Consider the following 18,079-nt stretch of genomic DNA (forward strand, 5'->3'; position numbering starts at 1 on the left):
ATCACAGAGGTAAATAACCAAGGGCAATTACCTCCTTTTAAAGTCAAGACAAAAAGTAAACTTAGAGATGATTTTGGTGGAAAGTCTTCTAATCCATAGTTAAATCCAGGCAAAATTAAATCTCTATTTAAAAACATAAATACATTCACAGAAAAGTTAAAAGTATTAATTCTCTATGAATGATTAAAATGTTCTCATTGGCAGAATTTTATTTCCAACATATAAGTATCTTTTCTAAAGATATTAGACATAGCTGACGGGGCCACTCCTAGACAAACAGCTATAAATAACAGTACACTCCAGGCACAGCCCCAGAGAACTGCCTCTCAAGAGATGTGTCTCGGCAACACTTTAACACCTCATATGATGATCTAACTTTACACTCTCACAGTTTCTTCTTCTTCTTCTTCTTTTTTTTTTTTTTTTTTTTTAAATTTGAGAAGCAGAGAGCTGAGAGAGAGAGACAGACAGACAGACAAGAGAGTATGACCAGGACCAGGGCAGACTGAAGCAAGGAGGTAGAATTCAGTCCAATGTCCCTCTGGAGTGGCAGGAACCCAACTCCTGAGCCATCCCTGCTGCCTCCCCGGGTCTGCATTAGCAGGGAGCTGCAGTCAGGAGCCAGAACTGGTATTGAACCCAGTTACTCTCATACAGCACATGGACATCTCAAACATTAGGCTAAATGCCTGTCCCTCCTATAGTTTCTTGACTGCCACCTATTATTTTTCTCCCACAAACATGAGGATAACTTGGAGTAATACTCCATATTCATGACAGCACATAAACACCTTTCTCTGATAACACTTTTTTACTGTTGAACTTCTCCAACACTTTGATTGTTACTGAAACTAGCTTTTAACCTTGGCTGATTATATAGTTGATTGACTCACTCCTGTTCTCTGGGATCAGTCAGATTTTTTCTCTCTACTTACTACATTTGAATTCTCTAATTCTCATGTCCCACCCGCTTCTTTCCCCTCAATGCAAACCATTCTACTGTGCTGAACCTTGTCAATTTGTTACCATCCAACATCCTAGCTTCTATGAGACTGATAATGTCTGATGGCAAAAACAAAAATGTGTATTAAATCTAGAATCTTTAGAAATACCTATTGATATCTAGAAAAATTTTAGTAACTTCTATCAAATAAAGTCTATTACCACATTATAGAACTACAGTTTTCTAAGCCTTCTTTAAATGCAATATTTTCATTTTAATTGCATTACATATATAAAGGTATTTCAAATAATTCTCATAAGAAAATATTTAAGCCACATTTTCTTAAATATTCATACAAATTATTTAAGATGTTTCCCCAGTGTTTTAAAATCAACACATCTAATTATGTTTTGTTTCCCTCGTCTAACTTGAATATCTTTATAAATACACATAGAACAAAATTATACATAGTATTCTCACACTGTAGTCCTTGCCAACATCCTGTACTGTGGATGGATTACATCCCAGTTCTTACATGTGACATGTCTATTAATACTTGGCAGGGTCATGGTGGCTTCTGTTTGATTTTTTTTTAAGATTCATATTTAACTCATGGTCAAATATGACTCTATTTTCTGTATTATGCTGCTAATAATTCCTCATTTAGCTACTTTTTTTTTTTACTTGTTTAAAAATAAGTTTTTCATTGAGAAGGGCTCCTTTACAAGTCAATTCCTATTTTCTGTAAATGCCAACTGTCCCTAATCCATTGTCTCTTAGAAACTTGCTCAATATAAACATACTTAAGACTTTATTTATATTTTATTTTATTTATAATCATCAAACTCATTGCTTAGCCTTAGGACCTAAAGTCTTTTTCAGAGAACATGAAACCACCAATCAATGCTATATAGTTTTTTTTGGACAACACAAGTTAGACACTCAACCCATCAATAATATATCTTAATTCCTATCTCTCTAGTCTGTGGGTGAAATGTTATCTGAAATGCAATTAAAAATAAATGCTTGGTTTCATCCTAAAGTCTACTGCCTCTCTTTAGACTCATTAAATGACCAGAAAAAGCATAAATCTGTATGTTTACTAAAGCCTGAGGAATCCATAGTGCACATGGCGTGTCCTGCTACTTAACATTCAAAATACTGGATGATAGTAATGGAGTTTCATAAAGCTACTCTAAAGTAAAGAAGAAGCAAAATGAAGACATAAACCAGCAAACAAACAAAGCTCAAAGAGCTAACCTTACCTAGTCTAGTTCCTGGCATAAATGCACAGCCAAGAAGAAAGTCAAGAATACACCTGACTTCTTAATGTAGAGCTGGCTAGGAACAATACAAAGAGGTCTGCACTGCTTGTTGTTTTTGACGGTAGTTAAAGAATTGAAAACAGAAGAGGAAGCAGGGAAAGAGAACGGCAGGGATGGACAGCAATGACTGAAAAAGGCTGTGATTTGGCCGATCAAGAGCAGATGCAGGTGGTAGAGCAGAGACCCAGACAGAAAGATACAACAGCAAAAAAATCAATTATGGAGGAGACACACCTTGAAGAAGTCTAAACAGGAAAAATATAGTTCGAATGAACAAGTGTTATACCATCTCTAATAAACATTAGGAGTGGACAAATAAGTGGCAAAAACAGAATGAAAACAAACTTGATGGTCCAACACTGATTCTAAGAGACCTCATCCATAAAACCTTAAAACATTCATCAAACTCAAGTGCAGGTATTAATCCTAGCACTACCCCTGCATACCATTTTAACACCAATAAACAACACGGAAAATTTGCACAGGCACTTACTTATATGGTTTCTGTGGCAAGATACTTATCCGAGTCTTGTCAAGTATTTTTTTTAGCTTGTTCCTTCCTCCAACAGTGTTTGCTTTACTTTTTTTGTTGACTTTTTCAAGGCCTATCACCTGCTCCACGTCCACAGCGAGATCGGGAATGGAGTAGCGGCTGGCCTTCTTGATGTCTCCAATCTTAGGAAGGTGAGGGGCACCGTTTCTTTTCTCTCCCGACAATCTCGTTAGAAGTTCTTTAAATACTAAAACACATGGAAACAGAAACACCAACTATAAAAAATCTGAATAATTTCAAGGTAACTGTAGAATTTGGAAATATATGAGAAACATAAACTTCTATCAAAATTTCAGTCATGCAGAAATATATTACTCCAATACATAAATGACATCAAGACATTCCTTTGTATGTTGCTCGGTCACACCAAGCTTAAAGTACCGCACTCTCTAATCTACAGGCATTTTAGCATTTATCAACGAAAGATAAATTTCATATAATAACAAAGATAGATCATAAACATATTTATGGTCTTCAAATCAGTAGATTTTGATTTAGATCTAGTCACACACTTATGTAATTAATTCTGTATTTGTGGATTTCACTTTACTCTAAATACTTTGATTCTTATGATGTTTGAAATACGACTTAGAAAAAGGTCTCCCTTCATGATTAAAGACCTGCATGTACGAATTTTTTAAAAAAAAAGACCAAAAGGAAAAAGATGAAAAGATGCAAAAATACTTACCAAATAAATTGGTTTTCACAGTGATAGATAAATGTGTGTTATTTCTAAGAATTTCCATGGCTTTTGACAGCTGAATATTTTCAAAGTTTTGGCCATTTACTTCTAATATCTAAGAATGAAATTATAAAATTAATGACAGTATCATTTCTTCTGATGGAAGACAAGACAGACAATAAAAATTCCCCCATAAACCTGGATTTAGGAATATCTTACCTGATCCCCACGTTTCAAGCCTGCTTCTGTTGCTTTGCTACCTGAATCTACACTGTCAACAAAGATCCCAAATCCCTTCTCAGAGCCTCCAAGTAAGATGAAAGGCAAAGGAGCTTCCCGGACGGCTTTGTTAACGTCATCAATCTTCTTTTTGCTTTCGCTGCACACGCGATATTCAGCAGCCTGAGATGCCCACCCATTTTCTGTAAGAGTTCAGAAAGAGTGGTGTCAATGCAAACATAGGCTGACTAAAATGAAGGTAAACTTGATTTCTTATTAAAGACAAAAATCACAAATATTACCTCCCTTTCCAGATTGTTTTCAAATTCTTCTAGAAATCGAGTCATTGCCGGATCTCCTTCAAAGTCATTGAAGTGATTATTTACCCACAATAAAACTACCCGTGTAACCTGAAAAACAAATTATTTTCAGTGTTTTCTCCTTTGTAGTGCTAACAACCTGTGAATGCAGTCACTTCAACAAAGATATCTAACTTTCTATCATTTACCTAATAATATTGAAGAAAAAAAAGCAGCAATAAAGCCTTCAATAAGAATTTATTCACATTAAAAATTAAAATAGTCATTTAAAAAGGGACTTATGTTTTTTAAAAGGCAGAGTTACAGAGAGAGACAGAAACAGAAAATACTCATATTTTGAATGCAGACTTTATGTTGCTTTGCTAGGAACAGTCATAAAACTGTGAAGATATTTACATCTTGATTTAAGTTCAAAACATATAAAGAAAAAAGAAGTACAAGGTCGATATAAAAGAAGACAGAAACCAAATAATAAAGGTAGACTGACTAGACAAAGAGAATGAGCAGTATAAATCTAGAACGACCTGCAATGGGAACAGGCCATCTGAGAAAGAGGATTAGAATGAACAACATGGTCATCCAATCTGGCCTTGAGGGAACCCTCCAGACGTCGTGGGGTCCTACAGCCTGCGAGCACTGTCATGTAGTGCTGCTCTGAGGAAAGCGCTGGAAGGCTCACTTTAATCTAGCTTATCCTGCCAAACTGGAGCATGCCGATTACCAGGGCTTCCAGGTAGTTGGCTCCCAAGGACTCCAGATGTCTGGGTATGCTTAAACATGATCCCAACAGAACTAAAGTTTAAACATTTGGCAGTGAACGTATTTGCATTTCAAGAAAAAAAAAATCTCTTGGGGTGAACATAGAAATCAATATACAAAAGTAATATTTGTATCACCTTATCTTTTTTTGGCTTAACAAACACATTCTCCTATTCCATTAAATCAATCTGAACATAATAGCTATGACAAAAACATACATTATAGTAATTTTAAGTTTGTACTTCAGCATTCCACACCTAAGAATCAAAAAGGAATATTATTTCTAACCTTATCCCTGAGGCTCGGGTCATTAAACCACTCCAATAACTTTTTGCCCACTTCCATTGGGCTAGAGAGAAAAGTCCTATAGGTCAACAGGAAGTCTTCTATGAACGTTGGATCCACTACCGAGTGTTCTTCCACCAAGTGCATCGTTAGCCGTTCTGAGGTACCCTGGAAATAAAAGGTTTAATTATCACCCTGAACAAATAACACACATATGCTACCTTAATTTCAAACCTTCAGCATAAACTGGGTAGTAACACAGATAATAACTAATAATGTGTAATTCATCCAGAAACATTTTTTGCAATTGATAACCGTTAATAGGAAAAAAATCCTCTTAAAAATAAAACTTTTAAATATGCTTAAAAATGAAACACACAAAATTGCCGTAACTGGTGCTAGCAAAGACTCCCTTCCTGTGAAGGCAGGAGAGGCGGCTCTGCGTCTCACCTTGATGACGATGTGCCCCTTTCTTGTGCCAGTGCGATCAAGTTCTCGGTGTTCTTTCACCATAACAATCTCGCCTTCTTCTTCCACTTTTTGCATGTTCTTTTCTACCTGGTTGAGAATTCGGCAGTAATCTTGCTGGGCTATGCAGACAAACTGGAATAAAACATAAGTCACATGTTAATGATAAAGCGCCTGAGAAAGTCCTAGCAGTACTAATAACTCAGTGTGTTAATTATTTAATACGGACATTTTTCTTTGTCTCCCATACTTTCTAAATTAATGCAGTAATGGCCCTTAATCAAGCATCTCTACTTTTAATGTATTTCTTCCTTGATCAAGAAGTTTCATTTTTGGACTACTTATACGTAATTTACATTCAAAATCCTAACAATTTTATCTAGAACTCCATCAGGGTTCTCCACGTGAGTGCAGGGACCCAAGGCTGGAGCCATCACCTGCTGCCTCCTAGTGTGCGCAGGAGCAGGGAGGTGGAATCAGCAGTGGAGCTGGGACTTGAGAGAGAGCAAGGTGAACCAAGTGTCGTCGTTACGGCTGTGCCAAACACCCACCCTCTTAAGATTTTTAAAAGAAACAATTCAAAAACAGGAATAGTTCTAATGAAAATATATGTTGAAAGATACTCATGGAGTGCTTAAATTTGCTAATTATACTGATGAGAAGCCATTTTATAAAGGCTATTCAAAAAGGTCACAAAACAAGCCATAAATTTGTTGTAGGTCAAACCATTATTCCTGGGCCTGGCGCTATGGCATAGCAGGAGAGGCCAGCGCCTGCAGTGCTGGCATCCCACATGAGTGCCAGTTCACGTTCTGGCTGCTCCACTTCTGATACGACTCTCTGCTATGGCCTGGAAAAGCAATGGAGGATGGCCCAAGTCCTTGGGCCCCTGCGCCCACGTGGGAGACCCAGAGGAAGTTCCTGGCTCCTGGCTTTGGATTGGTGCAGCTCTGGCAGTTGCAGCCAGTTGGGGAGTGAACCAGCTGATGGAAGACCTCTCTCTCTGCCTCTCCTTCTTTCTCTGTGTAACTCTTTCAAATAAATAAATGAATAAATCCTAAAAAACATTATTCCTTATAACTGGTAGTAATAAAGATAATCTTCATTTTTAAAGAATAAGTTTATATTAAGCATATACCAAGTACTTGCTTCTCCATGACTCCAAATACAAAAAAATTTTAGGACTTGGGGTCAACCACATAAGTAATCATGTCCCTTAGTAGTTTTAAAGAAATTTAAGAATGAATTGACTTATTACACAAGTGAGCCAGAGACCAGTGAAGAAACAAGACCAGATGCTTGGACACATAAAAACCACTGTCTTTTTAAAAGTTTAATAATTTATTCTGATGTAAGAAATCACTTGAAAATGGGAAAAACCATGGCATTTCTTTTCCCCTTAGAGCAAAGATGATGAAAAATAAGGTGGTTAAATTATACTGCATAAGATAAAACAGGATGCAATCATCCAGAATTATGTTTTCATAGGACATCTAGACCCCTGCAGTACTGCTCATGACTACATTGGATGTTTAGAAGGTACAGTGCAATACTATCAAGATTTTATTTTATTTTATTTATTTATTTGAAAGGCGGAGTTAGAGGAGGAGAGACAGAGAGACAGATCTTCCATACGCTGGTTCATCTCCAAATGGCTGGGCCAGGCCGAAGCCAGGAGACTGGAGTTTCCTCTGGGAAGGGGCCCAAGGACTGGGGCCACCTTCCGCTGCTTTCCCAGGCACATTAGCAAGGAGCTGGGTGAGAGGCTGGAGCAGCTGGGTCTTAACCCAGAGCGTGAATGGGATGCCGGTGCTGTGGCTGGAGGCTTAACTGGCCATGCCGCAGCGCAGGCCGCCATGCTCACTGTGATAGCAATGAAAGCAGCAGCCGCAGCAGCACCAGAGTCTTGTGACCTTACAGCTGCTCTCTCAAGTCCTCCTCATCACCCCACGAAGGTGGTGCTATTGTCCCTAATGGGCACATGGAGAGACACCCCTAAGCTTCAGAACCACATAGACACTCACATGCACACCATCATCTCGATGGGAAATGTAAGCAAATGCTAATCATTATTTCTGAACAACATGAATTCCAAGTGACTTCAAATTTACTATACTTGTCAATATTTTCAGCAAAATTAATGTTTTTTGAAGTAGCACCAGATATTCACAAGACAAACAGCATATTGCACTATCAAGGTTCTCCCACTATGTTGGCTAATATTACTTCATTAATTTTTCTATTAAGTGTTTAGAACACTTTTAACTTTTAGAAGTTAAAAATTCAAAAACTAGAGGCTTTTCTTGTAACAAGTAATGGTGCACAGTTTAATTAAAATTTAAAAAATATTGAGGCGGCATTGTGGTGTAGCGGGTAAAGCCGCCACCTGCAGTGCTGGCATCCAATATGGGCGCCACTTAGAGTCCCTCTGATCCAGCTCTCTGCTATGGTCTGGGAAAGCAGTGGAAGATGGCCCAAGTGCTTGAGTCCCTGCACCCACATGGGAGACCTGGAGGAAGCTCCTGGCTTCTGGCTTCAGGTCTCCTCAGCTCTGGCTGTTGCGGCCACTTGGGGATTGAACTAGCAAATGGAAGATCTCTCTCTCTCTCTCCGTCTCTCCCTCTCTCTCTCTCTCTCTCTAACTATGCCTCTCAAGTAAATAAATAAATCTTAAAAAAAAAAAAAATTCAAAGCTTGAGCACACCATGAGACTCCAACCAAAAGAAACAGACTCCCAAATCTAATCTGTTCACCACCAGGTTTTTAGGCTTAACATGAGCTTAAACATACAACACATGATATGATACTCATTCTAAAACCCAATGCAATGTAAGATAACTCCAGGAAAAACTGCTTTTGCTTGGTAAAGATCCTATCACGTTTGCTCATTTCGTTCGATAACTGATGATCCCCTACAATATGGTCCAGAGAATGATAAACTTCTGGAGGCTGTCTTACGGGTGAATAAAAATATGGTTCTATTTCCAAGAGGAAGAGCTAACATTTTTATTTTCTGACAGACATACAGTAAAATGTTATCCCAAACAAGCCTTTACATTAAAACGTCTGAACTCATTGTCCATCAGTGTTGTAGTCGGCCTGAGCAGGTGGGCTGGTGGAAGTACTGACTGAACCTGCTCCTTTTACAACGGCTTGGAGTTCAGCAGACATGAAGACAAAGCCTTGCCCCAGCAGGGACCTCACCCGTGAACCCCTTCTCACTCCTGGGGGCTTCACTAGGGGTACGGGAACCTATGTGTCTCATCATGAGAGTTTTCATGTGAACTGGACGCCACCTTGCTGACTGCCACTCTGGGTCTCCCGCCTATCCTTTGTTCTACAAAAAGATTAAATGCTTCCCCTGCACTGCCCCTACTTTCTCTTCCTTTCCCAGAATTCCTAGATAAACAATGTTACCTGGTACTTCTGACATGACTTAAGCACTCTGTGAGTGAGATCACATACTCATCAATTGTTCTGAAACATTTATATGCTCCCCGTGCCATTTCAGTTCCATGATAAAAATTTCTAACTAAAGGGGTCTGGCCAACTAATGGGTGTTAAGGTAACAGTGAAATTCTCAAAAAGGAGTAACTTTTTTATTTGTTCCTTAAAGGACAGAGGCCCCCAGCTTAAATGCTAGGGAAATCGCAACACACAGAGGCAGTTACAGAGCACCTGCTGAGAGACAGGGAGAGACACAGACAAAGAGAGACAGGGAGAGGGAGAGAGAGAGAGAAGCAGGGAGAGAGGGAGGGGATGGAACAACCTTTAGCACTTTTCTACCTGACTTGGCTTCATTTGGTTTTACTCTTTTTTGGAGTACAATTCTAGAGCCAAAGTAGCGCTTCTGATCCCTTTTAAGTGCACATTCCAAGGCCAAATGAAGACTCTGCAATTCATCTATCATTTTGTTTTCCTCCTTTAGACTAAATATTTGAAAGATGACTACAGTTAGGATGTTTTTTGTTATTACATATTTAAAACACTGAATTCAGGTTTTTCTTCTCAAGAGTGTTCACCAAAGGTTTATCTAGCAAAAATGTTTTAATGCTACATGTAACTTTTTATTTATAGCAGTAAAGTAAAATGTGTATATGGAAAATTAAGTGATGCCAGTTTACATTGATCTGATGCTATAAAACGCAATTATGTTCTTTTAGAATAAAGTATATGCATAAGCTTTTCAACTCAGACTAATAAAAACAATGAGTAGTTAACTAGGTCAAGTCTTGTTTTATTTACATGAAGACATTTTATTTTTCAAAGAAATTTTCTATGAAAATAAAAATTAGAAACAATAACAAAAGCATCTTAAACTTATTTATTACTAATATAGAGGTCCCTGGTTAAATTAACTGTCACATTTTAACTTCATATTTGCTCTATTCTATTAGTTATTTTAAATATCAATACTGATATTATTTCTCCTTAGCAAAAGTAATTTTAGAAGCATTTTTTAGCAGTAAGTCTTTCTAGTTTTTCATACTATGATTAATTTCCATGCTTCTTCTAAAATTAACTCTTATTTAAATAAAAACACTGCAACTTGTACCACATCTTTATTAATCTACTTAAAGTTTCTTTTCAAAAGATGCATTTTACTTTAATATATTTGATGACGAGGTCATTCATTATTATTGATGGAGATTTATAGAACTCTTTCTTAAAAGTAGAACCCTTTTGGGGGTAGGCATTCGGCACAGCTGTTAAGAAGCTCAAATCCCACATCACAGCGCCTGGGGTTAAGTCCTGGCTGCACTTCTGATTCTAGTTTCCTGCTATGTGCATCCCGAGAGGCAGGGGGTGATGGCTAGAGTACTTGGGTTCCTAATAGCCAAGTGGGTGGGAACGTGGACTAAGTTCCAGGTTCCTGCCTTCAGTCTGGTCCGGACCTGGTTGTTGCAGGCATTTAGGGAGTGAACTAGTGAATGGGAGAAACTTTCTTTGTCTCTTTCAAGTAAATAAAACTAATTAATTAATAAAAATAAAACTCTTTAAAAATGTCCATGGCTGTGATAAGATTACAAGTAATAGTTTTATGTTAATCTATCTACAAATCTAAAAGATGACACTTACAAAGGTAGGGAAGTCTCACCACAGCTGCATAAGTGTTCTTTATTAAAAACAAAATAGACATGTTTTTATACCTGGCAGTCATCCACCTTTGTCCTCATGACTCCTTTCATGTACTCTTTGTCCATGGTTGGAGAGACACCAAAACTATTTCCCATGCATAACATCTCTGCCTTCCCGTCTGGATAAGTCACCTCCACAGAACCATTGAGAATCACTGACCAGGAGTCCAGCTGGTAAAAAAAGAAAAAGAGAAGACAATGAGAAAGCACTATTGTAGTCATGCTGTCCTAAGTGCTAGAGTGATTAAATGACTTCAGTGATCCTCCATCGTCAACATGGAACCAAGAACTCAAATGAAGTGAGCTGCCTACCAAGTTCACAGTACAGGAGCAAAAGTCACATGTCCACATATTTTCAAACACCTAGCTCAGAGACGTTATTCTTCCAATTTGACCTTGCATGTTATTCTTTAAACTGATACAAGGAAAAACATTTATTCTGCCTCCCAAAGTGCATGTTCAACAAAATGAAACAATTACCTCAATAAGAATAGCGTTTTGTTCTAACAAAAAGCATTACAGGAACATTTAAGATGCAAAAACTGAAACGTTAATACATCAAAAAATCTCTATCAATATTTTATGTAATGCTCATATAATAGAAAATAAAACTGTGAGTTTGGAATACTGTGACATAAGAAAGTATATAATAATTCTTGACTTATGCAAACTTATGATGTGTGCTTTTAAAAAGAAAAACAGTAAACAAAAAAAATTGCGTTTCTGTTCTAGCACTGTCCTGAAAGATCCTCAAACAGAAACTCAAGTGGTAGAGTGTTCACCAACCTCTTCACCATCATTTAACACTACAGTTCCTGCTCTCTCCACCACTGCGAACACCATCACGGCACAGAGTTCTCGTCTCACCGACATCGTCATATTGGCGAAAGCAGGCAACTGGTGCATGAATTCCAAGAGTTGTTCTGAAAAGCAAGCAAAAGATGTTCCTTGTCAGAACTACAACTTTTATCCAAAACAAGTATTCAGAAATGGTGTCATTCCCTTGTTGATCAGAAGTACCCGTTTACATCATGACTCAAATTTTACTGCCACTGATGTTTAGTAAACTTCAAATGGAAATTTCAGTTGAAGATGAGCTATGATCTTATTAAGCTCATACTGAGAGCTGAAATGAAACGGAGCTCTGGGAATTATCCAACAAGTCAGTAAGTCCATCCCAGTGGATAAATAAAACAATCAGCATAAATAACTGTCTTTAACTAACAAATATCCCAAGGGATATCTGTTATGGATCTGACAGGTTCATAAAAAATAATCAATTAAAATTTACAATATGATCTGATAAATGCACATGAAAACTGATCCCAAAGTCTGGCAAAAAAGAAAAGTTTGGCCATTGCTTCTCTCGGCAAGGCTGCGAAGCAATAGACTGGGCTGTTGGCAAGGATGATTCAGGGTGTCTCTAAGCCACACATTCCGTACTTTTCGATCCTGTTTCACTACTATGAGGTAGCTTTACATTGCCTGCAAGGGCCTCTCCTGTATTGTTTTTCACTTCACAGGGAGGAAAGTGAGGTTCCAACTCATATAATTAGTGACATGAGTTGGGACCATGCTCCTCCAAAGCTCTACTGAACTTTATTGAGAGAGATAAACAGCTTAGTGTGTATTGCCAGGCACTTAAATACATAATAGCTGTATTACTTTGGGCAAGTTGCTGAACTTCCCTAAGGCATAGTTTTCTCATTTGTAAAAGACTAATCTAATACTCACCTTCACTGAACAGCTGTGAGAACCAAACGCAATGAAGATGACAAAGGCTTTGGCACCAATACCCAATAAATGAGAACTGCTACTGTGGCATTTTTGTTACTACAGTCATGATAGCATTCAAACTCTCAGCTAAATAAAAACTCCTCATTTTTTTGTTCCTACATAATCTACTGCCCCTATGTATAATCTCTCTATCTGTTAAGATTCACTTAAACATTTGCTACTGGATACAGTTAACTGCAAAAACAAAGAAGAATAGAGTTACATTCTGTGAAAACATGACGTTTCCAAGAGGAATGACAAGTGGGGTTTCCTGGTGGAGCTGCGTAAGGTTCTGCTGTGGTCAGATCTATGCCAGTCCTGCTGGATGAAACTTCCTTACGAAGGGTCGCTCTGACAGGGATCCTGCCCAAAAGGAAGGTGTTCTTCAACCCGACCCCGGCTCACAAGTCAGGGAGGCACTGCTGCAACAGCATTTTCAATAACAAAGATAAAACTATCAAAGCACATCCCTTACAAAAACAGCTACGTTCTCTTGAGTGCAACTGGTATTTCTGGAATGGGTAGGTGGACTTGTGCCATGCTGTAAAATGGGGACAGCCCTGAAGAGTCTGGATCACAACTCTAAGAGGTGACCCGCATCGCTCCACGTCTGGCAGGCAGGAATGGCTATTTTATGAAGGTGATGGTCTTCTGATCTGAGACAGGAAGGCACCTGGAGAAGTCACGCTCTGAGACCAGCACGCTGGAGTCAGCTGTGGCTGGCAGCCTCTGCTTCCTGTCCCGTCAGCCCTCATCACAGAACACACACTGCGCTGTTCTTCCGTCTCCAGCAGCTGCTGCCTCTCCTTGGGCAAGCCGAGATTTACAGGTTTAAGACAAACGTGAGAGCAGGGAAGACGAAGTGGGCAGAAAACACGAAACGTCTTCACTGATACTCGCTCTCGTGAGTTACAGCGTGCTCACACACGCTTCCTGCTTTGTGCAGATTCCTGTTTTGTAAGTGGGTCATGAAGTCAATTTCTGATTTAAGAGTAGTGGCCAGCATGAAAGAAAATATAGCAGGATAGAAAATAACCACGTTACACGTGTTACAAGGATAAATACAGGAAGCAGCAAAGATCATATCATAGCCAATGTACAGGATTCCCTGGGCTCAGCGGAAAACTCAAGTTAACACACACGCTTCACTGAACAGCACCTCAGCGTTTTTAAGACTCTCGAAGATTCAACAACAGCATCATTAGTTTTGTGGTAAATTCTTTCCTAGTATTTATTACACTGGAGGACTGAAACAATTTAAAAAATAAAGAACTTTATTACCAGTCTTCATATATGACATATTACATACACACACACACACACACGTTTATATACAGAGAGTATTTGATTACAAGGAGCTCAAAATAAACTCTAGTATGGATGCCATGGGTGGGGTATGAGGTTGAGGGATTAGGATGACCAAGACTTCAGAGGTCAGGACGGGTCCTCAGTTCCCAGGACATATGCAAAGCAGCGGTCACAGATGGGAGAAGAAGTACTACTTTCTTTTCTGTTTCATGATAGAAATATTAGAATCACACACTAATGCACTAGGATGATATACTGCTGTGCTGTACGCTATTTTGTTAGTTAAGGGAATAATCCAGTTTATGAAAAACATTAATCTTAAAAATCTTTTCTGGTTAATGTGACACTAAGAACAAATAATCAGCTTACAGACACCACAAGCCGAAGCCAGTTCAGAACACTGCTTATCTTGGTTCGTCTGATTAGATTTTACACAAAAATGCATAGTTTTTTTGGTAGGACAAGAGGCAGAAAGATCAAGAAGTCCTTGAGTTAAAAGTAGCTCTCTCTACCTTAATGTATGAAAGCCCTTAAAACAAAAATATTCACAAGCAATTGGTGACTGAGTACTTACAAAGTTTGGAGTTTTCGAGTGAAAAGGAACATGATAAAGTCCCTCTCTTCAAAGTGCTGAAACAAAGGACCAGCCAAGAAGCTCGGGGAACCCAAAGGAAGTCTGCTCCCTCCTTGCAGTTGTTGAAAATCTGGGAGGCAGTAGTTAGGACGCCTCCATGCCACACTGCAGTGCCTGGGTTTGGGTCCCCGCTCCTGCTTCCAGCTTCCTGCTACTGCAGGCTCAGGGAGGCAACAGTGACAGCTCAAGTCACTGGATCCCTGCCCCGCCTCATGAGAGACCTACACTGAGCTCCTAGCTTCCACCCAGCCGCAGCCATTACACCATCTGCAGAGTGAACCAGCTGATGCGAGTTCTGTCTCTTTCTCTCTGCCCTTCAAATAATATTTTTAAAAAGAACAAATATGAGTGATTTCATTTAATTTGACCTAAACACTCAGGTCTGCACCTGTGCAGCACGCACATTCCGCCCCCCGGCCCCAGACTTTTTTGCAGGAGGGGAGGAAGGTTAAGTAGGAAGAGAAGAGTCTAAAGAAATCATCAATCACATAGATGTTTGCGGTCATATAAAACATGTCTCATTTTCACAAAGTACTGGAGCATGAGTGAGATTTAGTGACAGTGTAACAGCAAACGAGCTCGAGTCCTCTCATGTTGCTGAATTTTGAAGGCTACAATACAGCATTTGCAAGATCCAACACTCTTCAGTCCTCCTCTTTACAGGTAATGATTTATTACTTCACATACATGTAGATTTGATAGCAGTAAGCATCCGAATTGTCACTGCTTCCAAGCGATTTTGTATTGAAACAAATGTTATTTACTGGAGAGATTATACAGACAAGCGTGTTTTTTTCTTAAAAGAGACAGCTTTGTATTTATATTTATTCACAGAAAAAAAGCACAGCTCCTGCTTTCCAGAGATTCTGGGAGAGAAAGCTTCTCACATACACATTGAAAGCCTTAAATTTCCAGGAACGACAAACGCGCCACACGTATTTGAATAGCCTGCATGTTCTTCCGCGACTGTGCTACCGTGAACAGACTCCAGAGGTACAAAAGGACAACTTCCACGTCAGTCTGTTCATCAGCAACGGTCCATCTGACTAAAGGAGGAACACACACAGCTACGAGCAAGGATCCTGGATTAAGATGCTAAACTGAACACATTTTCAATGTAAATCTTTCTTTAAAGTACAATAAAGAAGTTTTAAAAAGAAGCTGGCAAGGACAAAGAATGAGAGAGCGAAATCCAATTTTGGATGCTGGAAATCCGATAAACACGTGGTAGTGGACCAAGAAAGCCAAGTCCTAAATCCTCAGGGAGCAGCACTGAGCACAGCTCTGTTCAGTCCTCTCCTCTGTGTCTGCTGGCCCAGCCCCCGCTTCAGCCTTCCTCACTGAACTCACCACAACCTGCTTACCACGCCGCCCCCCTAAAAGACAGACAGCAAGGACCTCATCTTTCTGGTTCACCACCGACTCACCAGGAACCACAGAAACCGCGGAACCACACTGGCTGAAGACATACATCTCCCATAGTTTGCAATTCTTAAAAACAATTTTAACTCAGTTTTCAATATCTAATCCAAGGTTCTGGTTTTCTACCTTTAATCTCCTCGCAGATAGTTGAACTATTACACGTTCCTCTTCACATGGCGGTCTACTCAAACACGGGCAGCAAGCGCTCGACCTCACGCCCGCACCCTCCTGTCTCTGATCCCATAGACTCGGGGCATAGAATTTCTCCTGAAATACATACTGGCCCAAGAGCTGGGGCAGTGGTGGAAGCAACGCCAGGCAAGGCTGATTACGGATTTCAGAAATATTATTCCAAGAAAGAAGTCAGAGTCTGGGAGGCATCCCCAAACACAATGCCACACTTGCTCCAAGGGAAAGGTGGGTGAGGCCAGCTGAATTTTTAAGCTTAGGGTCTAAACTTCTGTAGCCCCCATGCTGCTAACCTGACACTTGGCTGAATTCCTCCACCTAGTCTCATCTCCATATGTAACCGGGGTAGAATCAGATTCATGTGTGGAACAATTTTACCCGCTGTGACTTGAGTTGACTAATGTTTACCTACAGAACCATGAGCTTAACAGAATAATCTTTACAAGAAATTAATAAAGAAACACTGCTTAGAAGATCACTTCTAATTCCCCCCACCCCTTCTTGTCATGAACTAAGAAAGAAGCACATGGGAAGGTTTTACTAGGAAATTCTATTCAGTCTTATTTAAGCCTCTTGGAGGTACTGACTGGGTCAAGTTTTTTTCAGCAAACATTACTATTTACACAAAAGGAAAACTTCCAACACTGCTGTACATCCAGAGAATTTAACAAATGCTGACTTCTCGAAGCCTGCGTGTCTCACTCTACTGGACGAGACCATGGTCCCTCCTGGTATTTTGCACCACTCTTGGATGCCGTCTGTCACTCGAACTTACCGATGTCATCGTCCGTCCTGTCGATCGGGTCCTTCTCCAGGCAGTCTCGCACAATGTCCCTGCTCATCAGAGGATCCGACGCCCGCTCGATGTCTTCCTCATCGTCATCGTCCTCGGAATCCACCGCCGTTTCTGGCAGCCCACTCAGGTCCATATCACCAGCCTCACTTTCGGTGGCCTTACACCAGAAAAAAAATTTTTTTAACTATTCTAAGCAAATCAATTTTCTTCTGTTTACTTTCATCCAACAACTATTTATGCATCAGACATTGTACTGCACAAAAGAATTACTTCAACAGAATACGAGTGATTTTTATCTCCTATTAAATGTTAGGTCAGGATTAATGTTTTTTATTTCAGTAATTACGGTTTCTTATCTGAGCTGTCACATGGCATTTGAAGCAGAATTAAAGAGGAAAGATACTTGCTTTCATTCCACTTTTCAAAGAGAAGGGCTTAAGCTGAAAGCTCAAGGGTGACAATTTATTAATTATGAGCAGTTCCTTCTCCACAAGACAGGTGTGAATTTGCTAACGTCAAGAATCACTTTTCCACATTAGATAGTCTTTATGACAAAGTGAACCACAAATCAAAGGTGATTTGATAAATATACAAACATATTATCAATTAATTAGATTATTCCAATGACCACACTCAAACTATCAATCAAGAAATAGTTGGGGAGACCAGATCCCTAAAGATGACACATTCTTTCTTCCCATTAATCAAGTATAACTGATTGTATCACCAATTAAATTTCAAGCTACTAAGATACACACTAGGGGCTGGTGCTGTAGTGTAGCAGGTAAAGCCATTGTCTGTGGTGCTGCCATCTCATATGCGTGCCAGTTTAAGACCCAACTGCTCCAACTTATCTTATGCTTTCAAATATACTACCAATCCTTATACACATATTTTTCTTTTAAAGATTGGTTTATTTGTTTGAAAAGGCAGAGTTACAGAGACAAAGACAGAGAGAACACTCCCATCTGCTGGTTCACTTCCCAAATGGAAGCAACAGCTGGCCAAGTAGAAGCCAGGAGCCTGGAACTCCATTTAGGTCTCCCAGTGAGTACAGGGGCCCAAGCACTTGAACCATCCTCTGCTGCTTTTCCAGGCATATTAGCTGGGAGCTGGAGTGGAAGTGGAGCATCTGGAACATGAACTGGCACCTATTTGGGATACTGGCATCACAAATGACGGCTTAACCCACTGTGCCACAAAGCCAACCTCCTTGCACATCTTTTAACATGTGCACAGAGTAAAGATGGGCACTGTGGCAC

At 39.5% G+C, this 18,079-nt stretch overlaps 1 protein-coding gene across 1 annotated transcript; it reads right to left on the reverse strand.

Moving 5' to 3' along the window:
* Positions 1 to 2,750: 2,750 nt before the first annotated feature.
* Positions 2,751 to 16,974, reverse strand: LOC133755693 (rap guanine nucleotide exchange factor 2-like; the record flags this gene model as incomplete). The annotated part of the gene is given in 10 exon segments (XM_062185723.1): positions 2,751 to 3,008; positions 3,510 to 3,618; positions 3,723 to 3,853; positions 3,856 to 3,925; positions 4,025 to 4,132; positions 5,090 to 5,254; positions 5,537 to 5,689; positions 10,705 to 10,863; positions 11,479 to 11,615; positions 16,797 to 16,974. Coding segments are annotated over 10 exon segments (1,461 nt in total), but the record flags the coding sequence as incomplete, so codon positions are not given.
* Positions 16,975 to 18,079: the final 1,105 nt, after the last annotated feature.

Source organism: Lepus europaeus, unplaced genomic scaffold (assembly GCF_033115175.1).
Source record: "Lepus europaeus isolate LE1 unplaced genomic scaffold, mLepTim1.pri SCAFFOLD_751, whole genome shotgun sequence".
Classification (NCBI taxonomy): domain Eukaryota; kingdom Metazoa; phylum Chordata; class Mammalia; order Lagomorpha; family Leporidae; genus Lepus; species Lepus europaeus.